Source organism: Gymnoscopelus braueri (genome assembly GCF_963280865.1).
Source record: "Gymnoscopelus braueri genome assembly, chromosome: 20".
NCBI classification, from domain to species: domain Eukaryota; kingdom Metazoa; phylum Chordata; class Actinopteri; order Myctophiformes; family Myctophidae; genus Gymnoscopelus; species Gymnoscopelus braueri.
Genome location: NC_137622.1, coordinates 15,498,970 through 15,526,944, shown reverse-complemented (window position 1 = coordinate 15,526,944; position 27,975 = coordinate 15,498,970). Strand labels below are relative to the sequence as shown.

At 43.1% G+C, this 27,975-nt stretch overlaps 4 protein-coding genes across 6 annotated transcripts; 3 read left to right on the top strand and 1 right to left on the bottom strand.

The window, feature by feature from the left end:
* The first annotated feature begins 24 nt into the window (after positions 1–24).
* On the top strand, positions 25–5,060 carry LOC308076620 (uncharacterized protein). Its single transcript, XM_080417043.1, has 5 exons — positions 25–265; positions 1,620–1,718; positions 3,039–3,185; positions 3,513–3,679; positions 4,407–5,060. The coding sequence occupies exons 1-5, from the start codon at positions 152–154 to the stop codon at positions 4,558–4,560; spliced, it is 681 nt and encodes a 226-aa protein (XP_080273169.1). The 5' UTR covers positions 25–151; the 3' UTR covers positions 4,561–5,060.
* Positions 5,061–5,712: 652 nt separating this feature from the next.
* mrnip (MRN complex interacting protein) lies at positions 5,713–10,364 on the top strand. Of its 3 annotated transcripts, none has more exons than XM_080416164.1 (7): positions 5,713–5,836; positions 6,209–6,268; positions 6,868–6,974; positions 7,888–7,966; positions 8,263–8,402; positions 8,538–8,688; positions 9,394–10,364. In XM_080416164.1, exons 1-7 carry the CDS (start codon positions 5,777–5,779, stop codon positions 9,934–9,936), a joined length of 1,140 nt encoding a protein of 379 aa, XP_080272290.1. In that variant the 5' UTR covers positions 5,713–5,776; the 3' UTR covers positions 9,937–10,364. The 3 variants fall into 3 exon arrangements, with proteins under 3 accessions (XP_080272290.1, XP_080272291.1, XP_080272289.1); XM_080416165.1 differs by having other exon boundaries at positions 7,888–7,969; positions 9,397–10,364; XM_080416163.1 differs by having other exon boundaries at positions 7,888–7,969.
* A 547-nt stretch (positions 10,365–10,911) lies between these two features.
* Positions 10,912–22,898, bottom strand: sqstm1 (sequestosome 1). Its single transcript, XM_080415787.1, has 8 exons — positions 22,627–22,898; positions 14,952–15,047; positions 14,324–14,682; positions 13,638–13,758; positions 13,118–13,198; positions 12,674–12,858; positions 11,869–12,052; positions 10,912–11,233 (listed from the first exon to the last, which is right to left on the bottom strand). Exons 1-8 carry the CDS (start codon positions 22,805–22,807, stop codon positions 11,076–11,078), a joined length of 1,365 nt encoding a protein of 454 aa, XP_080271913.1. The 5' UTR covers positions 22,808–22,898; the 3' UTR covers positions 10,912–11,075.
* Positions 22,899–26,605: 3,707 nt separating this feature from the next.
* On the top strand, positions 26,606–27,975 carry LOC308076009 (putative pancreatic secretory proteinase inhibitor; the record flags this gene model as incomplete). Its single annotated transcript, XM_080416062.1, has 4 exons — positions 26,606–26,729; positions 26,913–26,944; positions 27,204–27,316; positions 27,930–27,975. The coding sequence occupies exons 1-4, from the start codon at positions 26,678–26,680 to the stop codon at positions 27,973–27,975; spliced, it is 243 nt and encodes an 80-aa protein (XP_080272188.1). The 5' UTR covers positions 26,606–26,677.

Below are 27,975 nucleotides of genomic sequence, written 5' to 3'. Positions count from 1 at the left end.
CACTGAAACTTCTAAGGCGGAAGTAAAGCATCCAACTGAATTTACCGAGTCATTGTTGCACGAGAAGAAGAGTTGCAGCAAAGATGCTGATACAACCTTTTATATAGTTTATAAAAACTATTACAACGCTTAAGGATAAACACCTATAATAATGGAGGGTACTGTTTCAAATGTGGAGATCTGCGATCTTGCCTACAAGGGACATTTTGACCAAGTAAAGGAATGCATTTTAAAAGATAAAACGCTTGCCTTCAAAACAGACCAGGTAACGTTATAATCCAAGAACCACACTAGCCATGGATCACACGACGGTCGTCTGTCACGACCATCATGGATGAACTTCAACCTGGTGTTTGCACTTTCTCCATTTACGGCCCGTACATCTACATAAACGTTCAGATTTCAAATATAAAGTGCTCACCCCATGGCCACGGATGTTACAATTATGTACTGGTCCTCAGAAGTACCCGTATATTCCGTATTGTTCAATAAAAAGCATTTAAATCCGATTGGTGGCCATTTTTTCAAAGTTATAATGTATCAGAGTGCAATACACCTACCAACCAATAGGGTCGCGTAATTGAAAGCGTATGGAGAAAATACGAAAAATGGCCACCGATCGGATTAAAATGCTTTTTATTGAACAATACGGAAGATACGGGTACTTCTGAGGGCCCGTACATAATTGCAACATCCTTAGCCATGATTTAAGCACTTTATATTTGAAATCTGAACGTTTACGTAGATGTCCGGGCCAAAAAGGGAGAATGTGAAAACACCAGTTTGAAGTTCATCCATGACTGTGACATAAACATAATATCATGTATCAAGGCTAGAACCCTTTTAACGCTATGCTAGAACCACACATGATTTATTTATTCGTTTGTTGTTTTCCAGCTAAGGCTTGCCTAACATCATTAATTATATTTGTTATGTAGAGTGTGTTTGGAGAATGTTTTGTAAAGCTTAATGTGTTTAATGTGTGGACACAACAGATACAAGCTATGCTAATGCGTTGTTAGCTTGTAGGCAGTGGTGGAAAAAGTATTACATTTTTTTTACTTTTAGTATTAATACTGCAATGTAGAAACACTCTGTTACAAGTAAAAGTCCGGAATTCAAAATTCACTTAAGTAAAAGTATTGGTATCAAAATGTACTTAAAGTACCAAAAGTAAAAGTACTCATTATGCAGAATGTCTCATTATAAGTTTTCAAATGTATAAAAATCTTTTGAAAGTAGCAGATCTACAAGCTCACAATGCGCATTGTGAGCTTGTGAGCTATTTTCAAAATGCCCAAATGTATATAGGGTTGAAGTGGTTAATGTATGTTTTGTAATAATCAAAATCTACAAAGTAACTAAAGTTTTCAAATTATTATAGGGGAGTAAAAGTACAATATTTGCCTCTGAGATGTAGCGGAGTAGAAGTTAAAGTAAGTGAAAATTGGAAATACTCCAGTAAAGTAAAAAAATACCTCAAAATTTTACTTAAGTACAGTACTGGAGTAAATGTTCTTAGTTACTTTCCACCACTGCTTGTCTGTTTTGTCGGCAAGCCACAGCATCATCATACTACGGAGTATAAATGAGTCTTTAATTGTCTGTTCTTGTTCAAGGACCACAGGACTGCTCTCCACTGGGCCTGTTCAGCTGGACACGGCGACATAGTGCACTTCCTCCTGGATCTAGGAGTTGACGTGAATCTGCAAGACGATGTAATGTTGATGATGATGGATGATATTCCACACAGTTCTCCATTCTGTTGAAGCAGTGCTTCTCAACCTTTTCAGGCCGTGACCCCCCAAAATAATCATATTTAAACTGGGGACCCCCAAAATAATCATATTTGAACTGGGGGCCCCCCACCCTGATAAGCTCTTGGAATGTAGGAGTTGAGGCATTACATTTTGTGTGACTCGGTTCCACAGATAAATATCGTTAACATTTCAGATCTACAAGCTTGAGGTTGTAGATCAGGGGTCCTCAACAACAAATCTTGAAGGTCCACAAATACGTTTTTGAATAAGGCTAGGGTCCGCACATGCACACGCGCGCAGCGATTTTTTTCGCGAATTTTGGCGGATTCGGGTACTTTTTCCCCCGTTTTTGTTACTTTATTTCGGTTTTCGGGTAAAAAAAAAAAAAAAAAAAAAAAAAAGTTTTATTTTTTATTTTTATTATAATTTTCCCAGGGTCCACAGAGAGGTGTCCCGCGGTCCGGTCATGGACCGCGGTCCGCCTGTTGAGGACCCCTGTTGTAGATCGTCTATTTTCACAATGTTTGCCTCTTTCTTATGTAATATTTGACAATTTGGTATTAAAAAGGTCTTAAAAGTCTTTAAATTGTCACTGTAGAAATCTGCAGATACCCTGCATACACTCATACTGTATGTTGGTTTGTTTACTTTTGAGTGAGAAAACAATGTTGTAAATTAAGCAAATCATCTGGGGACCCCCAAAAATCACTTGGGGATCCCCCTGGGGGTTGAGAACCACTGTGTTAAAGTATTCCACTCTTCACTTGTGAGAATTGACTGACACAGATGTTCATACTATATTTTTATTAACATTTTATTCTAATAAAACATCATCAGAATTATACAAGAATGCAAATCTCAATGCACCGAAAACCAAAGAGAAGGGGACACCTAAACTTCCAGAAATTATTTTACATTTCATAGTTAAGGTTACTAATTTATAGTAAATGTTATTACACATCTGCATTTGCATCTCATTTTTTGTATTTGTACATTAAGGTCTTTATAATGTGTGGCCCTCAAATTATATAAAATACTCACATAAGCCAAATTAGAGTTTATGAAATGTACAGTTGTACTGCTTTTGAAAGTGAAACATTATGGTTCTGCACAATAGATCAAACCAAATTGAGTTAAGTGACTAGAACTAAACGAGCAGCTTTGATGACCAGTGTCTGTTTAACATTGTAATATTTAATTGATCCTATGACTTGGTCAGTCCTCCTGTCTACAAACAAGTACACAGTAGTTTGTGAATTGACATGTGTTCCTTCTCAGGCCAATTGGACTCCTCTCCACATCGCAGCATCTGCAGGCAGAGAGGAAATAGTGAGATCTCTAATATCCAAAGGAGCTCAGTTGAACTCTGTCAATCAGAATGGCTGCACTGCTCTGCATTATGCAGCTTCTAAAGACAGATATGAGGTATGAGTCATTTATAGAACACTGGTAATATCGTTTTTTCTGTACTTACTGCAATATACAATTATACATGTGTTGGCTTAGATTGTAGACCAAGGTTTGATCATGTTTCACAAAATGCACATTGAAGTTGTTTAAAATATAAACACTCCACCATTTGAAACAAAAGGGGAATTGGTATGGTGTCCTGTATAAGTAAACAACAGTGGATGGGAATTTGACACATCTTGAACCTGGTTCTGATGTGTTGCTAGCTTGTAGATGAGCAACACTGTCGTACAATGAAGTATAAATTAAGCATTTCACTGTCCTTACTCTAACTCTTTGTAGATAGCTCTGATGTTGTTGGAGAATGGAGCAGACCCCAATGTCATGGACAAGCTGCAGTCTACTCCATTACACAGAGCCTCAACCAAGGGCAATTGCCGGCTCATCCAGCTGCTTCTCAAACAAAGTGCTTCCACCAACATCCAGGACTCACAAGGCAATACACCACTGTAAGTGTGTGTGTGTGTGTGTGTGTGTGTGTGTGTGTGTGTGTGTGTGTGTGTGTGTGTGTGTGTGTGTGTGTGTGTGTGTGTGTGTGTGTGTGTGTGTGTGTGTGTGTGTGTGTGTGTGTGTGTGTGTGTGTGTGTGTGTGTGTGTGTGTGTGTGCTGTCTATTTACGTATAACATGGGTAGCTCAAATCACACAATCTCATTAATTGATATCCGTTGTATAATAACCGTACATACCTACACTTCATATAATGATGTCACTTCACACATTATGGTAAAAGATGACAATGAACTTTGACCTTTTTTTGTAAGAAAAAAAGATCAACAACAAAAGATTAATCATGGTATGTTATTATAAACTGTTTTAACTGGGATGTTTATCATTTTGCCATATTTGGTAACTGTTTTATAAAAGCAATAACTCACTCCAGATTGTGATATTTTGTGATTATATCACAGCCTGACAGTTTGGTATCCGGCTGACAACACCCCTGGCTTTGATATAATCACATTACCACAGCCTGTTGTGAGTTATTGCTTAAGTAATGAAGTGGAATAGAACAATGTTGGCATCAACTCATACGTGTATAAGAGCACTGTTGTTATATCAGTTGTCAAAAAAGTCTAGTCTGTTTTTCTTGTTCAGGGTATGAATGGTTTAAGAATGGAATATTAAGAAGGGAAACATTTTCATATTTACAACCCAGCATGTATTGTTCTCCCCAGCCACCTGGCATGCGATGAGGAACGTGTGGAGGCAGCCAAGTTGCTGGTTGAACATGGAGCCAGCATCTACATCGAAAACAAAGAGGAGAAGACTCCTCTCCAGATAGCCAAGGGCTCCCTGGGTACCGTCCTCCGTAGGATTGTAGAGGGATGAGACCGGTCCTACTCCCTCCAGGATCAACCACATCTCCAAAGTGTTGTCATTCCCATCATCCTTCATCCATCGAGCTGATCTGAGACATCCAGATTAGTACAGCTAGAGAAAAGGAGCGGATTAGAAGAACTTTTGACTGGCATGAACCCATAACAGCTTCTTACCTGGGGAGTAAAGAACGTCTTGGACTATTCTGTTGATGCCTGTGGACCAGCTCATATACTAACAACATCTCTGTACGTGCCACTGCAACATATTTTGTATGAAGTTTGAACAGAACTGTTGTTTGAAAAATAAAACATTGTTCAACCTGTTCTTAAGACTGGGATATGTTTAACTAATTGATTAAATTATGTTGTCTGAAGGGATGCTATACATTTGTTTTGTTAATGTTTGTGGGTTTAATGTTCATTCCATGCGGTTGTTTTGCTTGTCCCAATAATTTGCATCCTTCTTACTCTCTACTTAATTTACATTAAAGTAATGAATCCTGGCAGATATACCTGTCTTTTCCTTTTCTTTTTGTATAACTATATTCTACACCAATCACTATGCCAGCAATAGATATCCTACTATATAATTGGAGTAACCTCTGTCTGTCTGTCCGTCTTGGGTCGACCGGGTATGGGCTAGTATTTCTAATTGTAGACCAGCAGCTCCTCCTTTGGTTTGTAAGTGAAGCACTGATGAGCAGTTTCTCTGTTATTCAGCAGGAAAATGGAGATGCTATTTTCCTAAGTTTTGCCTCTTTCTTATATTATTTGACAATTTGGACAATATTTGACCAGTTTTTGTAGTATAGTTTGTTGATTACTTTTGATGCAGTAAGACCTTTTTAATATCATTTAAAAAAATACTATTAATAGTCTTTTTTTATGATATTAAAAAGGTCTTAAACGTCCTTAAATTGTCACTTCACTGTCATCTGGGGACCCCCAAAAAAATCGTGTGGGGACCCAGACAGAGAACCACTGACTTAGTAGAACACAATTTCCGTGGATGTTGGGAGTAAATAGATGTTTGCGACCTACTACATATTTGCTGCCGTTAACTGTCTTTCCACTAGATGGCGAACAAGCATAACTTCGGTGCAAGTGGCGCTCAGTATTGACGTCATCCAGTTTCAAAACATTCCCGGGAAAAATGCGACAGTGCTAATAGCTAACAGGCTAGGTGAACCTTGCTGTTTCTGTTTCTGATCTTTCATCTTGCTAACATGGTGCAGGAATTCCATGTAGTAAAGTGCTTCTCATGTCAGACCTTTCAAGTGCATCAGGTAACCTTTAACATTGTGTCGGTCTGAGTCGAACTAACCGACCGGACCAGTAGTTTTATGATATATGAGTTAACTGTAATGTGCTACAAATCTGTACAGTGGTGGAAGAACTAGAAGTACTCACATTTTATACTTAAGTAAAAGTATCAATACTACAATGCAGAAATACTCTGTTTCAAGTACAAGTCTGGTATTTAGAATGTATTAACTACCCTAGGCTTTGACTTTTACAGGGGCCAGTTTCGCATTGCAGCCAAACTGGAGCTTGGAATACTATCTAGTTTTACACGTCTTGTTACCACGTACTTAACGGAAGTGCACATTATTATCAAGATGACACTGAAATGTTTAAATGTATTGTCTGTATTTCAGGTTAAAAAAAGCAAGAAATGGATCTGTAAGATGTGTGGTGAGAAACAGTCTCTTATCAAGGTAAAGTCATTATTACAATTATGATGAAATACTGGAGGAAAAAAAACCTCTGAAGGGAAATAATCTGAAAGCTAGAACTTATGTCATAATATATAATATTTATAGCAGTGGTTCTCAAACGTTTTCAATTTCACATTGATATGTATTTGGCTGCAGTGCAGAGTAGACCCCCATCTGAAACGATTTTGTGCCAGGGGCAATGGTCCCCATACTTTGATTGATTGAATACTTTATTAACAGTTTGCAAAAAAAGCACAGAGGTATAGTTTCAAAGGGATGCTAAAAAGATAAACCCAAGAAAGCACTATAGCTTGTTTCCACTGGGGTCCTGAGTCCTGACATACACGATTTGTTGTGTTGTTCAAATGCTTAGAAAATTATTCCAAATGGTTTTTAAATAGCTGATCTACAAGCTCACAATGCACGCTGTAAGCTTGTAGACCAGCTATTTTCAAATGAACGATGTATATATTATATGGTTAAAGTGGTTAACTTATTTAGATTAGCAATATTAACACATTTTGCTCAATGACCCCTGGGACTCCCCGGACCCCATATACATTTGAGAACCACTGATTTTTATTTTCTTATATAAACAGGAGTTTGGACGTGGCTCAGGGGCGGACTGCCGACGTCACGTTCAGAAGCTGAATGGCATGCAGGGAGAGAGGATGATGGAGGCGGAGCAGACTGCTTCGTTACTATGGTAACCAGCCTACAGTACCAGCAATAATGACCTCATTACATACCTAGATAGCACACCTGCTCAATACTGTATATCGTGGCTGTCAGGCTACCTTGTAGAAACCTCTTCCATCACGCATGTTTGATCATAAATGAATGCCCACTTCATACAAGAGGATCACACAAAAGTAGTGAAAATAGCACATCTACAAGCTTGTGAGTTTGACTATTTTCACTATAATAAAAAAGGAACGGTTTTGGACATACAAGGTTTCCACCCGACAGCAACGATATATTACTGCTCTATTCTAAACACCAGCTCACACTTAAAATAAGCCTCAGTTCATAGATCACCAACACTAGAAGCATCCTATATTGCAGAGGACGGAGCAGTGATTCATTTAAACAGGTCTAGGAGTGTTCTCACTGGAACCTGTTTGGCTGCATACCAAGCAGCTCTAGTTAAACATGACTACTATTTATACAACAATACACAACTCTATGATGACTGTCAGCCCTGACAGCTCTCCCTCAGGGCTGTTACCTTGGTGCCGGCCCAAGCATAACTGAATCATATCTGCACTCTTCCAGCCTCCCTTATATACCAGGTGAGACCTACCGACAATAATTAGTAATTAATTGATATCAATTAACAAAAAAAACAAGGCTAATGGCCCATGAGTTATGTACACAATGTTTCCCCATTCCTTTCAAAATGCATTTCGACTTGATGACATTATTGGAGCAGCTGTGCAGTGTGTGCTTGCAATGTCCCCTTTTTAGTGCCTATAGAGCACAGGTTGCCCTGTGACAGGGAGTATCTATACTTTGACTCAAGTACTGGGGTTGAGTACTTTGCCCACCACTGGACAAGAGACATCCTAATATGTTTGAAGTTTATCTGTAGTATATCTAATGTGTGTCTGGTCTACCAGGGAGGAGACAACGACAGAGCATGTGACACAGAAGGGAGGAGAAGGCGATGTGGTGACACCCCAGCAGATGGACACACAAGTTGTGAGTTATTAAATATCTGGCAAAATTGTAGAGGCTTGGTTTATGTATTTGTAAACCACCTGGATTCAAACCTAGCACAGTAAAATCCTGAGTATTCATTTAACTCAGAGCTTACAAATGGGACTAGTTATTATGTACATTCTGATACAAGTGTATCCATTTTACAGTGAAAAAAAACAACGGCAACTACTGCTCAGCCACAGGGGAATCCCACAATATCGAGGTTTCTGGACATCAATGCGACATATGGACTGGAAATGATTCTATGATGATTCTAGTTTCTGTTTCTTCAGGTGGATCCTCAGGTGAGTCGGTGGAGTAAATACCTACACCAACCAGAGGCAGGGCACAGTCTGGAGGCGGAGTCAGAGGACGAGAAGGAGGAGAATATTTACCTTGACAGAGACTGTTTCCACGTCAACAAGAAAGGGAGGTACATCACATAACTCCTCATATGCTGTGGCTCTTACCCACAACTAAATATGACTCATCATTAACTAAATGATGAGTCATGTAAATGTCTTGTTGATGTTTCTAGTCAGCCAATGAGCTTTCTTTGTATTAACAGCAACAGGAAGCGGAAGAGGAGAGGAGCATGTGGAGATGAAGGGAATTACTACAGTAGAGAGGAGCACAACAATCTAAACCATGACGTGGACCGCGACTCTAAACCGACCTGTCACCCTGAGACTAGTACTAACAGCTGGAGGAGGTCGGCGGTACAGTAACACACTCTACTTCTTGACCACCAGGGCGCAACGTGTTCTCCCAATGGTTCATATATCCTATGAAAAGCGCAGTCCTCGCATTCCGTAGTATAGCTTACGAAAATGATGTGCATATCATATGTTTCACACTGTGGAGCATGTAAACTCAACCTTCATATATCTTGTCTTTTTTAGGGTCTAGATCTTGGGGTGTTATGCCTTATTTTCACTTTAGTCCCCCAGTTTTACTTTAGTGAAAATAAGCTATACAGTATTCTTGATTGCCTTACTTGATGTTAGTTATATGTGTTATATTTCTGTGTCTGATGGCAGTAATAGCCGCCACTACTTGTAAAATGGCCTGACTGGCCTTTGCTGTTTATGCCACCTTTTAAAAGCTTCTTATTTAAGCAACATAGGTTTGAAAGTGTAGCAGGCAGCCACAAAGGTTTGCTGAATAGAGTGCTATTTCCATTTGCATGGCCCAATGTAGGACTCTGGGTTGGACAACATTTACTTGTAATTTGCATATGCACAACCACATCACCCCCTGAGTACATGTATTATTTTGCCGGGGGAATTTGGCCTGTTCTCCTCTCACTGCACAAGATTAGTGAATAGCATGAAAAGCCAATTGGTCATTTATGCATGGGTACTCTTGCAGTGCAGTGAGTACCACCAGGAGGTTACAGCACTGATGAGCTCTTCTCTCAACAGCAGGCACAAGAGAGAGGCACTGTCTTCTCCAGCTTAAAGAATTCATCTAAAAGACCAGCCTGTACCACACACATCAGTACAGCGAACAGCACATCTCTCCCAAATCCAAGTAGGCTAAACACAGCCACTTCCTATCCAGACAGACACTCTGCTACAGCAATCTCCTCTCCGCCTCCTGGTTCCAACACGGTCTCTAGATGGAATCAGTACCTGTCTACGCCACATGTGCTGGAGGAAGAAGATGATGATGAAGGCTTCTGGGTGCCGGAGGCCGTAGCTGAGCACCAGTCTGTTGGGACACGTTCCGCAGGGGACCCAGCCTGTAGAGGTGCAGCCACAGTGGGAGGGCTGGGGAGTGTCCGTTTCAATAAGATGAAGACAACAGCCAGTCCCTGCGGCATGGGAGAGGCCAGTAGTAAGCCTGCTCACATAACAAGACCTGCATGTTCTATCAGTGTGGCTCCACCGATTAAAGGGCTACACCTTTCCCTCCCTATTGACTCGTTGTTTAGCACTGGAGATGATTTTGATGATGGGTTTTAAAATGATTCCTCCAGGACCCATCTGAACTGTATTAGCCTTCAGTAGAAATGAATGATTTCCACTACACCGTAAGATCCTCAGAATTAATTTAACTCCTAAGAAATAAACAGAGGATTTTAATGTGTACCGACTGGAGTTAAGTAGATTCTTGCTTTGGATGCTGTTCAATTCCATAAAAGCTCAAGTCAAGCTCAAGTCATGTACTAGCATGGTCATTTTAAACCTACACACTGCATGTTCATAGCCTTTACAGTGATTTTTTAAAATTCATTGCACGGTTCATTAATGCAGTGAAATGTATTAATACATGATTAAGTATCCTGTGATATTACTAGGAGGACATTTTCAAACTGGTACCTCTTGTAATCAAGACAAATTAGTTGGAAAAAGTTCAATGTTGGAACTGAGTGACACAGTACATCTGTCCATTAACATGCTGGCTGTTGAGGTATTTTTTTTACCCTTTAAATAAAAATTCTAGTACACTGGAAATGGTTATATGGAAATAAAACCAATGAAATGCAAGTATATATTGTAGGAGCTGTTTATTGTGAACACAGGGTTAAATGCAGATAAACTTTAACCATACTAGACTTTTAGTTTCAACTATAACCGGCTGTCTGCAAGACCTTAAAGGTCGAAGTGAGTTAAATCCAGGTCAGACACTTGAGCCTGTCCCACATTTTAAATAATACATATAATATTTGAGTTGGATGCGTTTCGTTTGTGCACTACTCTACTTTAGATCACCCAGTTTAACTTTTGTTTAATTTCTCACAATTTGTCAACATGTTTAACAATTCTTTGAACCTGCAGATGCATGTGTTATATCTGACAACCACCTGTATGTATGTATATTATTTTTATTTATATATATATATATATATATATATATATATATATATATATATATCAGAGACCCCAAAGAAATATTTTCAATAAATGACAACTTAATGTCCTAGCGAAAACAAGACGAATACAGTAGGAAAGCTGGTTTATGATTTAGAATACAATCATTACTGCATAGTCAAACGTTATTTAACTGATACATAAAAGCTCTGCCTTCTGGACGGTTAATAATTACTGAGTAACATAAAGTGGAGCTGAGACAGAAGACAGGCTGTGTATGCTAGGAGCGGTCAGGGGTATGTGGGAGGTTTAGAGTAGTGGATGGTGTCCAGCGCCGCTCCGATGTCGTAGTTCTTTGTCTGGAGGAGTCCAGTCAACCAGCCACCATCGTCACTGAAACCCATTGACAGCATCTGGGCCAGGGATTCAATCAGCTTGGGGTCTGGGTCTAGAGAGCGATTGATAATTCGATTGCATTAATAAATCGATAACACATTTATAGAGCGCTAGATCAGATGTACAGAGTGGCTTTGCAAGGGTACGTGGTTACATTTGGACATTGTTCTATAGTGACTTCTAAAGTGCAAGATCGTATTTGCTACTAAGTAACTAGGATACCAGGTAAACATCAAACCTAACAGCTGTGTAAACAACATGCCATCTAAATAACATTCTTAGCATCCGTGGTCGAGCAAATAGTAGGCCTATGTCTATCTAGTGAATAACATAACACACATGAACAAGTAAACAACATGTCCGTATAGTATAAATAGCAGCCATCAAAAGATAAGCGGCAAGAAGAACGTTGTAGGGTAAGTTACTTTGCAGATAAGCTGCCTTGCTGCTGAGCCAAAGAACAGTAACTGGCTGAGTAGAGAAACGACGCATTTTCATGTCCTATTTCAGCAAACATTTTGTTGGTACAGAAATGAAATATAGAGATTTATTAATTATATGATAATTTGGGGGGGAAATTATGAATTAAAACTAAACCCTGCACATTACATTTCATATTAAAATACACAAAGTATATCAGGTTTACAGGTATAACCTAGTGGGAGGCACGGTACTTCATTTTACTACCTTGAGGAAGGTGGGGGTAGATGGCAGCTTCACGCAGGCCTGAAGGGCCCTCGGTGGGTGGGGCCTCCAGGCACCCTGGTGCCTGGTCTTCCAGCCTGAGGGACTGGAGCTCTCCGGTGGAGGGGTCCACCTCTTTAGGAGTCAGGTGGGTCCATTCCTCATCGCTCCCTTGGTCCTTGGGACCCTGTGGAGAAATAATTCAGATAAATCCCCATAAAATAACCTTCAGAAAGACCTAAAGCCAAATACGACACCCTATAGACAGATAAAATACAGCAGAATAATCCACAGACAAGAATTACACCTAACCTTGACTCCAAAGTCCAAGACCTGAGTAAACAGCATCAACTATAGTCTGACTAACCTCACCAGGCTTTCATTCCGAACTGACCAGTGTGATCCGTCTAGGCCATGTTTTCTATAAATTGGTTTCCGCTTTGTTTGTTGCCGAATAGAGTAATCTAGTCTCACTACGAGTTGAAATAAAAGATGGATATTCCAAACTAAGTATTCCAACTTTTACTTCAAGGAACTGGTAGGATTCATCAAATTACTCATTTAATCTGGTAGAGGGGAATCATTTTGAAGGAGCACGTTTTGGGTTTCCACGATGGTTTCCGCTCCGCCTGATGACTGCAAAAGTAGTTGATCCCAGTCTACGTCAGATATAAAGTAACTATCTATTCTAAATAACACCCAACACCCCTAAAGACAGTCAAAAAGTTTCAAAATGGCAACCTGCAGAACTGATTCGTTTTTTGTACAAGGTATGCATGTGCGTGATTTAGCATGTGTGTGATTGTACCTTATCTCCCCCACTAGCGCTCCCAATGCTGCTTGTTCCATCCACTTCCATGTCCCCTTGTTTAACCTCTGACCCTGCCGAGTCCCCTGACCCCGTAGCACTGGGTGGTCCGGCAGATTCCGGGGGAGTGGGGGTCACCTTGGTGCGTTGACCTTCATGTTCAACGTCAATGTCAACGTCGATGCCTGGTCAGAAAAAAACAATTTTGACCACTTAAGCCCTATATACACACATCATTGTAAGACGAATAGCGAAAATAGTTGATCTACTGTACAACCGTGACACACAGACAGGACTACGTGTCCTGTCCATCACGTCTGAATATTAAGATATTTCATAGAGCTTCATTCATTATTGCATGTAGACAACGGGTAGGGCTATACAGGTAGGTACAATTAGGCGTAAGTACATGGGTGTGATTTGTTTACCACAGGGTAAATTTACCTAATGGACTCAGCATGGCAGCCACGCCCTCTCCAATGTTCTTCAGGAAGTCGACGTTTGCCTGCGAGGCAGTGGCAGAGTCTAGGAGGGGGGTAAAGGAAAAGGAAAGATTTCACTATACTGTCGGATTTTTGGGTCCGATCCCAATTTTGGAGAGACCTTGACCACCGATTATTGATGTTTTGACAGATTTATTTTTTTGCCAAAATCTTGAAATCTATGTGAAAATCTTTGGTTTACGTTTATAGTTGAGAACGTACACCAAACTTGAAAGTTGTTAAAAATCAGGACACATCAGCTGCATAATTGCATATGCTGATGTCATCAAAATAATGGCCGATATGTTGGCCAGATCGGCTGTATCGGTCGGGCTCTACAAATAGGACTTCCAATAAGCAATCCCTGTCACAGATGTGGCCTTGAGCAAGGCACATGAATATTACCGGCCTCAAACTAAAAAGGCCTGAGAGCTAAACTAACACTCAGGATTTAATCCTGTGTAGTAATGTCCAGGACTCACCAGAGGGGGTGCTGTTAGCCGGGTCAGCAGTAGGGGTCTGAGCCCCACAGGTCCTGGGTTGGCTCTGGTTCTGAGCCCTGCACTGCCTCATCCTCTTCAGCCACTTTCCACGAGGTATCCACTGAGGAAGGTTTACACGTACAATTATGTCATCATCATCATCATCATCAGGCACATTACAAACACAGACAAAATGTATTTTCAACATGTCTATCCTTTTTTACATTACATGGGGTGGGTATTTAAAAATTAAAAAAGTTAACATCCGCACTCACTAAATAAGCGTCAAAGCTTATTTTCATGCATTACAGCTGCATTCACAGCAATGAACGTGTTTGTCTCTGTGATTACTGCTACAATGCATTAAAAGAAGCTTTGAAACTTATTTTGGGAGTGCAGATGTTTATTTTTCAATTCTGCAACCTGCATTAAACTAAGTTTTGTGAGTTTAGCGTGCCAATGCTTTGACTATCCAACTTAAACCCTATGTACTTTGTCATACAATGAATAGCAAAAATAGCCGATTGACATTGCCTTGTGTTGCGAGCTTGTAGATTAGCAATTTTTATTGTGTCAAGTTTAGATTTTTGTGAAAACTTTCACCGACCTAAAATAGGGACGGCGGGTTTAAAGTGATTCAAGGTTTGACCAGCGGAGTTTTCAAATTAAGGATATATTATTCTGACCTGGAACATGTTGTTCAGTGGGTGCCAGATGGGCAGCAGAGCGTGTTCCTGGTGGATCCCAGTGGCCTGGCAGGCAGAGCACAGGTCATAGTCGGGACACACAGTGCACTTAAACCTGGTCCCCATAATGCTGCCCTCACAGCTGTCACACGTCACGCCAGGGTGCAGCATGGCAGGAGGGGGGCCATGGGGGGGTGGGGGCCCAGCGGGGCCATGGGGGGGTGGGGGTCCACCGGGGCCATGGGGAGGAGCAGGGCCATGGGGAGGAGGTGGACCATGTGGGTGGGGCGGGAAGGTGAAGGGAGGGAACCCGCCAGGGAAGGCATGGAGGGGGAACTCACGACGATGCTCTTTCTTCTCTGGAATACAAAACAATAACACTTTATCAGTATAGATTGAGTATAAAACAATAGCATTGATTGTAATATAGCTCACATAGAAGAAGAATATGATCAACTTCATTAGTATAGAAAGGTATAAAAGGGTAACATGCAACTTTGCTTTAGACTGAGAAACGATTTTGCAGCGTGTATACTGTACAAGATATGTGCACTTTAAAGTGTTCTGTCTGTGTTCAGAAACACAGGCCAGTGTATTAGTACATGTATGCATATATTTGTATATGTACCTTTGATGTACAGTCTAAAGGTTTGGTCCGACATGCAGGTCAGTCCCATTATCAGCTCCTCGTCTGTAGAGAAGGAGATCAGGTCGCCATCTTCATCTGGAGGACAACAAACATCTCGTCAACACACTTACTCTGTTTACAGATTGCTGCAGATTGTTCTGGAACACAGACATTCACCCCTGTGTGTGTGTGTGTGTGTGTGTGTGTGTGTGTGTGTGTGTGTGTGTGTGTGTGTGTGAGATAAACACGGGTGGTGCTCAGTCACCAAGTCATATCTTAATATAGACTATTACTTCTCTATCGGTTTCTTCTACCTGCTTATAAAAATAATAACACTTATTAATGATACTTTAATGTAATAAATGTAACATTTAAGTATTGAATTCACTCCTTCATGTAGACAAAATCATGACCAAAATGCCCAAACCCAAAAGATATTCATTAGTCAATTGTTCATGTAGTCTAATATGTCTCTGTATCATTAAGTCTATACACAGATTCACGAGTACAGACCACGCCTTCAAACCAAACATTGTTTAACATTCTTTATTTAGAAAAGAAGGAGATGGACCTGTCAGGAAAGGAATTGGTTATGCATGGCTTAGGAGATGGAGGGAAGGAAGGGAAGGGAAGGAAGGTGGGAAGGAAGGGAGGCTTTAGGGGTGGGGATGTAGGAGTGGAGATGGAGGAGGAGATGATGTGTAGACAGGGAGGTGATGAGGAAGGGGGTGAGGATGAGGGAGTGAAGACAAGGGGTACGATTTATCTAGTGAGGAGGGTAAGTGAAGGATGTAAGGTGTGAGGATGGTGAGAGGATGGCTAGGGTGAGGTGAGCTGGAGGGAGTGAGAACAGAGGAAGGGGAGGTGGGGATGAAGGGGCATGTGAAGCCTGGATAAGGGGCGCAAATGGGAGTGTGGGACGGGGGGCGTCGTAGCCTTGGGGAGGGATGAAGGACGGGGCCCAGTGGGGGCGCGGCCCTGGGGGAGGGAAGGGCGAAGCCCTGGTGGGGGAGGAAGGGCATAGCCCTGGTGGGGGAGGAAGGGCATAGCCCTGGTGGGGGAGGAAGGGCATAGCCCTGATGAGGGGTGGAAGGGCGCGCGAAGCCCTGAGGGGGGAGGCATAACCATGTGGCTCCAGGGGGGGTGGAGACCTGAGTATTTGGCTTAGGGTCTGAGGAGATAGGCGTCCGTCTTGGCAGTAATCTGTGGACGCACCATCACTCGAGACCCCGTCTGGAACCTGAAGACTAGGACAGATCGGAGAGTACAGAAGAAAGGGTAGGGAGGGAGGGGTGCGAAGAACAATGCACGAATGGCAGGCGGACCTGGCAGGTTTAAATACCCTCACTTATTGGTAGAAGGGGTGGAGTTCAGGGTGGAGAGCGATTAGTTACCATGGCATCGGTGCCACTGTGAGTGGCAAGGGTGGAGCTATGATCAGTTACCGTGGCAGATAAGTCGAGGGAGGAGTGGCTCGGTTACCATGGTGATCGATCAAGCTTGTAACCTAGAGAGTGAGCTAGGAATGGAAATAGATCATGGGAGTAGAGTGAGGGGCAAGGTTAGTACTGTAACAATCTCATTGTTTGAAGGCGTAGTCTTCCTCCTGAACATACATTGTACCAACTCCATTTCACGAGTACAGACCACGCCTTCAAACCAAACATTGTTTAACATTCTTTATTTAGAAAAGAAGGAGATGGACCTGTCAGGAAAGGAATTGGTTATGCATGGCTTAGGAGATGGAGGGAAGGAAGGGAAGGGAAGGAAGGTGGGAAGGAAGGGAGGCTTTAGGGGTGGGGATGTAGGAGTGGAGATGGAGGAGGAGATGATGTGTAGACAGGGAGGTGATGAGGAAGGGGGTGAGGATGAGGGAGTGAAGACAAGGGGTACGATTTATCTAGTGAGGAGGGTAAGTGAAGGATGTAAGGTGTGAGGATGGTGAGAGGATGGCTAGGGTGAGGTGAGCTGGAGGGAGTGAGAACAGAGGAAGGGGAGGTGGGGATGAAGGGGCATGTGAAGCCTGGATAAGGGGCGCAAATGGGAGTGTGGGACGGGGGGCGTCGTAGCCTTGGGGAGGGATGAAGGACGGGGCCCAGTGGGGGCGCGGCCCTGGGGGAGGGAAGGGCGAAGCCCTGGTGGGGGAGGAAGGGCATAGCCCTGGTGGGGGAGGAAGGGCATAGCCCTGGTGGGGGAGGAAGGGCATAGCCCTGATGAGGGGTGGAAGGGCGCGCGAAGCCCTGAGGGGGGAGGCATAACCATGTGGCTCCAGGGGGGGTGGAGACCTGAGTATTTGGCTTAGGGTCTGAGGAGATAGGCGTCCGTCTTGGCAGTAATCTGTGGACGCACCATCACTCGAGACCCCAAAAGAGAAAGCATAATTAGTCATTAATTAGAACATTTACTGGACCATGGATATGTGGGCGTTCCTAAGGTCTTGTACATTGGTTCTAAAATACGTGTGTATGCTTGAGAAGTCCAACGCCCGTTGGTGACTCTTCTGGATGAAGTAGAAGCAGCACCGATTCGGAATGAATGGCCGGAGAAGTTACCTACGGGGTATCCGGCTTTGGTAGGAGTGAGAGGGACGAAGGGCGTAGCCCTGGGGAGGGAGGAAGGGCGAAGCCCTGATGAGGTTGAGGAACCGGTGACGGGTAGCGATGGAACGGGTGTCTGTGTTGAACGGTTCAGTAGGAAGGGCGTGGGAGGAGCGCCTGGTATGGAAGTGATGGACCAAGGGTTCGTAAGGGCTGAGATAGGAGTTGTTTAAACAGATAGATGGGAGTCGTTTGATGTTTTGTTGTATGCTACGTTTTAGCACTAGACATGGGGTGAGGTGCTCCAGTCAGAAGTTAGGTTGCTGCTTGGTTGCTTGGTTGGAAGACTTGCGAAGGATGTGATCCAACCAGCGAGGATAGCGGGAATGTATTGCTGGATGGTAGGGTGAGGAGCACCGATGGAGAGTTTGTTATGGGGTTGATATGTAGGTGTGTTTTGTGGTCATGGCGTTGACCAGGGATAAGTGAGGTAGGGGAAGAGCGTGATGAGGTATGGGGAAAGAACGGTAGGTTGAAGGTGGAATTGTTGTTGACGATCCGGGCAATCCTTCTGCTGGATACTGTGGTAGGACTGAGAAGGGTGATCTTTGTTGGAGATTAGGTTGGCTGTCTGAGTGTATAGAACAGAGCGGCTGGTCAATATAGGAGCCCAAAATAAGCCGCGACAATGGTCTGGTGGATTCGAACGGTACGTGTAATCGAATGGCTTTAACTGGGTAGTCGATTCTTGAAATCGAATGGCATCTTCGGCTACTTTTTTAGCAATCAATGATCTTTGCATCCTCTTCAGCTGACTCCTCTGTGGATGGATGAATGAACAGAGGGTGAAGGGATGGAGGGAGGCGCTCTGTGCCGAGGGAAGGGGAGGCACACAGTGCCGAGGGAGGAACGAGCGGAGGAAGGGAGGGAGACAAGCTGTGCAGATCCGAGGGAGGGAGGCACGCAGTGCCGAGGGGCGGGAAGGCAGGCACGCAATGCCGATTCAATGGAGGGAGGCACGCAGTGCCGATCCGGGGGAGGAAGGAACGGGAGGAGGAAGGGATGGAGGGAGGAATGAGCGGAGGAAGGGAGGGAGGCACGCTGTGCAGATCCGAGGGAGGCACGCAATGCCGATCCAAGGGAGGGAGGCATGCTGTGCCGATCCGAGGGAGGGAGGGAGGGGAGGTGGAAGGGAGGGATGGAGGGAGGCACGCTGTGCCGATCCGAGGGAGGAGGAGGCGCACGGCGCCGGTCCGAAGGAGGAGGAGGCGCAAGGAGCCGGTGGAGGGAGGAGGCGCACAGCGCCGATCCGAGGGAGGAGGTGAAGGGAGACGCATGGCGTAAGGAGGAGGGCGTGCTTTGCCAGTCCGAGGGAGACGCAGGGCGGCGGGAGGAGGCGTGCTGAGCTGGTCTGGGGGAGGAGGCGGCGCGCAACGGCAATCCGAGGGAGGAGGCATATGGCGCCGATCCGAGGGAAGAGGCGCTGGTCCGAGGGAGGGCGGGAGGGATGAATTGGTGGGAGGGGTGAATGATGGATGGAGGGGAGGGATGGATGGATGAAGCTGCATGGGACCGGCTGGATGTTGACTTGATGTAGGCCAACGTGTGCTCTGAAGTTGAACTGCGGTTGCAGGGACAGACATCTGATGGGGATTTGGTGCAGGCGGTCTCTGGCAGCCGTAGTGGTGTTACTGCTGTGGCAGTGCCGAGTTGTGCTGGATTGGCGCAGATGCTCTTGGGGCAGCCATGATGGACGTCGCTACTGCGTGACGATCCCGGGGCTGTGGAAGGTCCCGTCGTTGCCGGGTAGGGGTGGAAGCCATGGATGATGACTGCTGTGGCTGCTGTGCTGGGTAGAAGGGCAGCTAAAGCTCGAGGCCAAGAGCGTACGGTGGCATCTGTACAGCGGCTGCAGAGAGAAAAGGGGGGGGGGGTGACACACAAGGGTGGGGTGGGAGGGAAGAAAAGAGGAGGTTGCTCCGAATGCCCATGGGGGCATCTGAGTGGGGGGTGAAGGTGCTAGCCGGCCCGGTGCAAAACACTGGCTGACTAGCGGCCTTGGGGACGGAAGCAGGGGAGAGACAGGGTTAGAGGGAGGTTGGATGATTGTGCAAGGGGTGGGATGACAGTGAAGCCTGCGACAACGGGGATGAAAACCTTTGCCAGGAGGTTTGGTAAGATGGGGGAGGGATGGGGTAAAGGGGATAAAAGGAGGGAAGGGAGGGGGGAGGGAGCAGGCACAGGGGTGAGGGGAATGCATGGAGTAGTGAAAAAACGGCCTGGTCTGCTGGACCGAGGCGGTTAATAGGTATAGCGGATTAGCAATGGCTAAATGTGAGTAGCCATAGTGGCTGTGACTACAAGCAGAGTGGTAGAGTAGTATAGCATTAAATGCTAGCATAAGAATGGATGGGAGGGAGGATGGGAGGGCTGCATGATTATAGCCAGAATGATGATCAACAGTTGTCGAGGACAATATTGAGATCATGATTATTCATTCATTTTAGTGACAATAGTTTTATTGGTCTGTCACGAAACATAGCACAACTTTCACGTAAATTCCTTGTACATTCCTGCTCATGTACACATTTTTAAGCTCAGTGTGTCATACATTTAAATGTCAATAATCAGAAATGTTGATTTAATTGTGGGAGTTAATCGTGATTACGATTCAAATTCGATTAATTGTGCAGCCCTAGGGGGAAGTAGGATTAAATGTAGGGATGAATGAGGGGCTGAATGAATGGAGGATAGAAGGATGGGTGAAAGGATGAGTTAATGATGGGGAGACCAGATGGAGAGGGATGTATGATGGGAGGATAGATAGAAGGATTGGTGGAAGGAATGAATGAATGTATAGCAGATTGCTTCATATCAGCCACGATAAATCAGCTTGTTATTGTATTCAATCCTTCCAACATCATACGAATAAATGGTTGTGTAAGAATGTTTGTTGATGGAAAACAAATTCTTCATTCAATCTGGATAGGTTCTTAAATGAGGGTGGACCTACTGAGGTACTACGAGAGTAGTGGAATATAGTGTAAACATGTTTTACTGTTATGATTAATAGTAACATGTCGTGATTATCTTTATATGAACTTGATTAGCACAAATTATTGAAGCAATGCTTGTTGCCGTTATGCTGTTTATGGTAACGTCAAACTGACTTTTGATGCAAGTATTTCGTATAGCAATCTATTGCAAGTAGTAGGAGATGTCAGGCTAAATAGATTTAAGTGATGGGAAAAAGAGGGGCTGGAAGGGTAGATGGAAGTGGGGTGGGACTCGGGGAGGAATGGAAGAGGAATGGAAGAGGAATGGGTAGATGGATAAAGTGGGGGGTGAAACAATGGAATAGATTAGAAGGAGTGATCAGGCATGATCAGACAGCATAGTGAAAACAAAGCAACACGCAGGGCAGTATGAAGTGTTAAATATGAATTGCATGGGTAGGCTACTAAGCCTGCAGGAGGGGAAACGTTTGGTATTGTCAGGATGTTGGAGTAGACTTAACTTTTGTGTGTTGTTGCGTTGGTGGAGCGGGAAAATCATTTGGCGCGGGCTCGGCGCAGGGCAGCTCTAGACCTGAGTGTGACGTCGCCGAAGCGCAGCGAGGGTCCTGTGGAGTGAGCCGGTTTTGAAGAGGTGAAGCGGCAGGGTGAGAAAATGAATTCTCCGGTCGCGGTGGTGTCTGTATCCCGCAACGTTGGTGGATGGCGTGGCGTTGTGAAGTACAACCGGGAAGTGCCGTGACTCGCGGCCCGCGAGACGGCATGGACCGGGTCGCTGACGAATCGTGGAAACGGGTGATACTTCTTTTTTCTTCTCTCTTTGGTGGCGCAATGCACACGGATAGCATCGCTGGAGTACGGGAACGCCGTAGGTGGCGTCTTTCTGATGTTGCACCGAAGGAGGAAGAATGCTGTGGTCCACGGTACGTGATGAATAATTACTTTATGATCGATCGGCGATTTGGCGGAGAAACACGTTAGGAAGCGGCTTGTGTGCGACTGAAGTGGCAGATTGCTTGAGGGAGTCGTTCTTCTACGTGCGAAGAACAATGCACGAATGGCAGGCGGACCTGGCAGGTTTAAATACCCTCACTTATTGGTAGAAGGGGTGGAGTTCAGGGTGGAGAGCGATTAGTTACCATGGCATCGGTGCCACTGTGAGTGGCAAGGGTGGAGCTATGATCAGTTACCGTGGCAGATAAGTCGAGGGAGGAGTGGCTCGGTTACCATGGTGATCGATCAAGCTTGTAACCTAGAGAGTGAGCTAGGAATGGAAATAGATCATGGGAGTAGAGTGAGGGGCAAGGTTAGTACTGTAACAATCTCATTGTTTGAAGGCGTAGTCTTCCTCCTGAACATACATTGTACCAACTCCATTTATTGGTCTATATGTCAGTATCATTAATAGTAGTCTGTGTGTCAGTATCATTGGTCTTTATGACTCTGTATAAAGTCTGCTGTATGTCTCAGTATCATTAACAGTCCATATGTCTCAGTATCATTTATACATCTATATGTCTCAGTATCATTAACAGTCTATTACTGTATCATGTCTCAGTAACATCATAGTATCCTTAGCCTATTTTATGTCACAGTCTAAGTATCGTTAATTATGTCTCTGCATCATTAACAGTCTATTATAGCCTTGGATCAAGACTATCATAGATGTATTTTATACATTTTTACATTTGCATATCTAGATACGAAAGTAAAAGTCTCAATTAAATACTATGGATAATCGGATAATCTATGAGTCTTGATCCAAAGCTAAGTCTATTATGTCTCAGTAATATGAAAAGTATATTATGTCTCAGTATCATTAACAATCTATTATGTCTCAGTAATATGAACAGTGTATTATCAATGTCTCAGTATCATTAATAGTCCATATGTCTCAGTAATATGAATAATAGTATATTATGTCTCAGTATCATTAATGTTCTACATGTCTCAGTAATATGAATAGTATTGTGTCTCAGTATCATTAATGGTATACATGTCTCAGTAAACTCATCAACAGTCTTTTATGTCTCAGTAATATGAATAGTATATTATGTCTCAGTATCATTAATGGTCCATATGTCTCAGTCTATGTATGTCCTAATCTCATCTATAGTCACTTACCCTTGTAGAACATCTGGAAGGTGACATTTCTCAGGTTGGAGAAAACCTCAGCAACTTTCCCGTTCAGGTACTCGAAGCTGGTGGACACATCTTGGTCCACGGTGAAGCGTCGAATCTCCTTGGGGTTGTCCTCCTTCCCCAGGAGGTAAGCTTTCACTTGGATGGCCGTGGTAGTGGACATGTTGGACACTGTCGTCTGTCTTCTGCTCGCTTTTCCACTTCGTTGCGCAGTAAGAAATTGTTTCTCTGAGGCTCTGCTGCACTTCCGTGTTCAACAACCTCACTTCGTCAAGTACAATATTTATCCCGCCGGCGGACCAATCACAAGGCCGCACCGCCCGAAATGTAAACAAGTAGGCGGAGCCGTTCCCGGGGTCCGACCAACGATAGGCTGAGGAATGACAAGGCACTTTCCATGGGGGATTTTCCTTGGTGAGGTCATAGTCACATGACACGTCATAACCATGTGACAACCAGCGTTGCCATGTCGGGTGAATATAAGCGACTTTGTCTGTACAATTTTGGGGCTTGTGAAGTTGCTTATTTGGGCTTGCTAATGTTGTTTAAACCAGTGGTTCTCAAGTCAACGACCCCAAATTAATACGTATTTGACAAAAAATGTCTTCAAGGTTTATAAAATATTAATCTCACAAACGCGTCGCATCATGACGCGTTGTGAGCTTGTAGATCGGCTATTTTCAAATAGCCAATGTTTAAAGGGCGAAGGGCTCCCTTCTTTTGGGCTTGTTTTCATAGACCTGGCTCAGGCTGCTTGTTTCTCTTTCAAAACCTGGCAACACTGATAACCACGTGACAACAGTAGAGCACAAGCACAAGCACAGACCATGAATCATGAATCCATATCAACATCATGCAACATTCATGTTTGGTTTGCAAGACCAGTGGTTTTCATACTTTATCAATGTCAAGGACCCTCAAATTAATATGTAACAGGCCGCAAACCCCCATGTGAACATATTTTGTGCCAGAGACCCCGATACAAGATTTGTGTTTAATGATGCAAAATATTCCCAATTTTCATTTTTTTCAAGATTTTTTGAAAATAGCAGATCTACGTTCACAATGTGGGTATGCAATGCAATGCTTTGTGAGCTTGTAGATTGGCTATTTTTGTAGGCAATGTATTAAACTGATTTGATGCTACTAATTCAGCTAGGGACCCCTGAAGAACCTGGTACTAGTCCCCGGACGGTCGGACCCCACTTTGAGAACCACAGTGCAAGAAAACGTATATTTGTGGAGTGTGATGTGCAAATAAATCAGATGAACTGTAGAGTTAGTTTGTTTTGTATTATCATCTGAAAGGCCGGAAATGCAGCAGGAGCACATCATCATTTTAAATAAATTATTTTTGTTATGATTTTAAATGTAATGCTTTTGACTGTCATGAACAGGAGGTTGTCTCTCAGTGGAAATGTCTTACATGCATTAAGGTCAACTTCTTCAAAGTTACTTAAGAAATTACAACACATCTTTTGATCTTCTCTTTGACTATGAACCGAATGGGCAACTAATTCAGTTCCAAGATCCTTAATATGGAAATACCCAAATATCTCTAAACACCAAATTGAACATGAAAGATAAGTAAACATTTGTTATGTTTATATTTATATTTTTTTCAAACTAGCCTTTTCTCCCTTTCTCTACTCCTCTTAATGTAAGTAATGGTCAAGTAGCCTACTACATTCGTACAATAATAATAAGCATCCCCACCCTACACTTGTGCATGCAGTGTGTGCACACACACACACACACACACACACACACACACACACACACACACACACACACACACACACACACACACACACACACACACACACACACACACACACACACACACACACAATGATGAGTCATCTGTCCTCGTGATTGAGATTACGTTTTGTTTTCCTTTACCTTTTCCTGAACCGCTAATCTGTTGAGATACCAATAAACCTTCTGGAAGTTTCTAGAAGGAGGTTTGGCCTCTGACAACATGCTGAGATGTATGAAACTTCTAGAAAAGTATCCCAAATTGTGCTGATGCCTTATTATGTATGTTGTATTCAACTGGTTTCAGCAAGGATATAAAAGAAAAGAACAGTTCATGAACATTAAAACATCAATTAAAGAATAATATTCATGCCTAGAACTGTATTTTTAGACAGTATAACAGATTCGAGAAAGATTATGTTTATTTTCTGAGACAGCATTGTAAGGCTGGTCTTGTGTCATATTGTATTGTAATGTGCGTAGCCTAATGGTATACAGCCACCTTGTGGCCATTACTTGACTACTACACCAACCATGTATTGTCAAATGTATGAAAGACAAGCCTTTAGTATACAATGAATGCACTACAGATTCCACACCTTAGGTCTGCTCCCTCTGAGTGGAGCATACTTTATAAATATTGCATTTGGTTAGTGTGGTGAAGTCGAGAGGTTTATTGGTTTGAATCAGTAAGATTTTAGTTGTCTTTAAAACTGTTTATATCTGAATATTAATATAATTCATTTAAGTACTGACAATTTATGTAATTTAAAGAGTATAATTGCAAGTATAAGGGGAGACGTTTGGCACATAACACACATCGCTGTCTTCTGAGTAGCCTAATCGCAGTGTAAAATCCTGACTGTTGATTGAACTGGTCCATTTGCACACTCTCAGAGTTAACACTTGAATAACAAGTAACAAAACTCCAGTGCTTGTTTTGAAGTTAGGTGGTTAGTTATCTCGATGGTCTCTAGGATTACAGTGGTTCTTAATTCAAAACCAACAAAAAAGCATTAACAAGTTTTACAATGGTGAAAGAGAGAATTTGAAAGAGGATGAACAACACCACAACCACATGTGACAACATTGGTGAAAAAGAGTTCAACACATTCAGATGGATTAGATGGCCACGTGACTCTGAAATGGTGAAATAACAACGAGTTTCCTAAACAAACAAAAACAAAATATATATATATAATGGCAAAGACAGGAGACGTTTTTGAATCACTGGACTTTATTGGTAATAACTTTATTCTATGAAAAGGTGTCTTTGGATAAATGGGTGTAGCCTAATGTTTAGAAAATGTGGTTGTAATAGGCGTCTTCACTTATGGTGTGCTGATATAAATGATACGTGTATTCTCTCTGTTATAAAACATTACATATTATCTCTATTATTACATATAGGATATCTAGACTTTATTTGCACTAGCTGGGGGAGTGATAATCTTGTGCTTCAATTGGTCAGCTGCAGTATAACCTAGAGGGCTGATACAGAATCTGACCAATCAACACAAGCTAAAGCTGCTGCTTCACATGGGGTGCTGCTTAAGTGGCAAGGCAGGCTGAACTGGCACTGTGAGCGGAAGGAACTTGTCAAACATCGACAAAGTGTGGCCGCCAAGCAATTGCTGCTTCAGACAATGTGGTAGAATTCTGGGGAGGAGACATTGGAGTTTATCCTGTTGCAAAGGAACCACACCACAGAGTGAAAAACAGCCACCATGGTACACATAATGGCTGCTTAATGGCGAGGCTGGCAGCCACATGCTGTGTGGCTCGGACAGCAATGAATGCCTGTGTGATCATTTATCTAATCTGTTATATACTTTATTACTAGATATCGTGGCTGTGGCAGAGTTGTTGTTGCTCTAGATAGTCAGGGGGATGACTAACAACCCACCCCCACCCCTCCATCCCATATATTTCTGCCTGCTCAGTAATATTTGGCCAGTAGGAATGTTTATCCCCTAATAAAGGCCGAAAACAATAGGGGGCTCGTCACAAACATTTGGTCAGGCACACGGCCGTCAAAACATGGCTTTTGTCACCACAGGGTCACATTATTTCAAACTCTACTCTATATGACAACAGCACGCCACACAGCAGCAGCACAGACACAGACAGGGCTCGGAGCAAACCACATCCCAGAGCAGACAAGACTCACCACAGGCAAACATCCAGATCCAGTTGTTGTCGTGGAAAAGTGGACTGTTAACTGCTCGTCTGCTTTTGAACTAATCTTGCTTCTCTGGTTATCTCCTCCATCAAGATGATTCACAAGACAGTTGTACTGCTCTGTCTGGCAGTTTGCTTCTCTGCAGGTAACCTCGTCAGAGTCATTTAATAATTTCATATAATATAAAGAGTGGTTTAGGCTAGATACAAATCCCACTACTGCATATTACTTTAAACATTATACATATACAATATACAGTATATTATAGTATAAGTGCTGACTTAATTCAACCTTTATAAATGTATTTCAACAAATGTCACCTTTTCAGGCGCAGAGGACAAGTCCAGACTCTACAGGAGGGTATGAGACAACAATTAAAAACTAAGACCAATGAATAAATACCCACTTTGAAAGTGAAATCCTTAAAAAATATTGTCCATACAAATATTTGAAGGAGCATGTATTATAGTCACCACACAAAAATCATGTGTAATGTCTTCCCTTTTCAATTTATTTTAGAAACATCTGTGTCTGAATAGCTGAGGGCTAATGTTATGTGGACAAAACGCTTTCAAATGGAATCCCATTAAAACAGAAATGATGCTTGATTTGTCCCCAGCCTTCCTGCATTGATATGAGCGCAACCCAGGCCTGTCCTCTGAATTACTCCCCTGTGTGTGGAAGTGACGGTGTCACCTACCCAAACGAGTGTGCTCTGTGTGTCCACAGGCTGTAAGTAATCAACCTTATGCCCGATTTATACTTGGTTACACACTGTGTGCTCAACAACGTATACCTTTGTGATGCATTGTGAGCTTGCCTTGTAGAGAGTCCCCCTGTCCCCACAGGGCAACAGGGGGATGGGGATTAGCCCCCGAGTCAAGGGAGGGGAGGGGACCCAACCTATATACCTGACTGAGCCATGATTTGAGTTTTTTCACCCGTGACAGACAGGGGAGAGGGGAAAAGCCCTTTAACTTTGCTTTGCATGCAACACTGGCGTGCAACTAAGTATAAATCAGGCTTTACGTCCTAGTCTATCACGTCCTACTATGTCCTTCATACTATGGATCCTAGTAATATAGACCATGCCGTGGCTCTTAAACTTTTCACACAGTGTATATTTGTACACTCTCTGAGTTACAGACCTGTAAGGATACATTTAATTTTGTTCCTAACTATCAATACTTTAGCAAGGGATCCCCTGGAACCCCCTCAAGGACCCCTGGGGGTCCTCGGAACTCACTTGAGAACCACCGATATGTATTATGGTAAACTCATTGCCACTAAATAGCCTCAAGATGAACTGTTTTCCAAGCTGATGAAAATGTATTCTTGTTTCCAGGGAAACCAACGCTGACATACTGATAGTGAATGAAGGAGGATGCTGA

Excerpts from the sequence above, each read along its gene's own strand:
- mrnip (XM_080416163.1), top strand. The coding sequence starts at position 5,777 with ATGGTGCAGGAATTCCATGTAGTAAAGTGCTTCTCATGTCAGACCTTT. Across the intron at positions 5,837-6,208 it reads AGACCTTTCAAGTGCATCAG|GTTAAAAAAAGCAAGAAATG; the intron begins GTAACCTTTAAC and ends TCTGTATTTCAG. Across the intron at positions 8,689-9,393 it reads ACAGCTGGAGGAGGTCGGCG|CAGGCACAAGAGAGAGGCAC; the intron begins GTACAGTAACAC and ends TTCTCTCAACAG.
- sqstm1 (XM_080415787.1), bottom strand. The coding sequence starts at position 22,807 with ATGTCCACTACCACGGCCATCCAAGTGAAAGCTTACCTCCTGGGGAAG. Across the intron at positions 14,683-14,951 it reads CTTTAGACTGTACATCAAAG|AGAAGAAAGAGCATCGTCGT; the intron begins GTACATATACAA and ends TTTGTATTCCAG. Across the intron at positions 12,859-13,117 it reads TGCCATGCTGAGTCCATTAG|GCATCGACGTTGACATTGAC; the intron begins GTAAATTTACCC and ends TTTTCTGACCAG.
- LOC308076620 (XM_080417043.1), top strand. The coding sequence starts at position 152 with ATGGAGGGTACTGTTTCAAATGTGGAGATCTGCGATCTTGCCTACAAG. Across the intron at positions 1,719-3,038 it reads ACGTGAATCTGCAAGACGAT|GCCAATTGGACTCCTCTCCA; the intron begins GTAATGTTGATG and ends GTTCCTTCTCAG. Across the intron at positions 3,186-3,512 it reads CTTCTAAAGACAGATATGAG|ATAGCTCTGATGTTGTTGGA; the intron begins GTATGAGTCATT and ends AACTCTTTGTAG.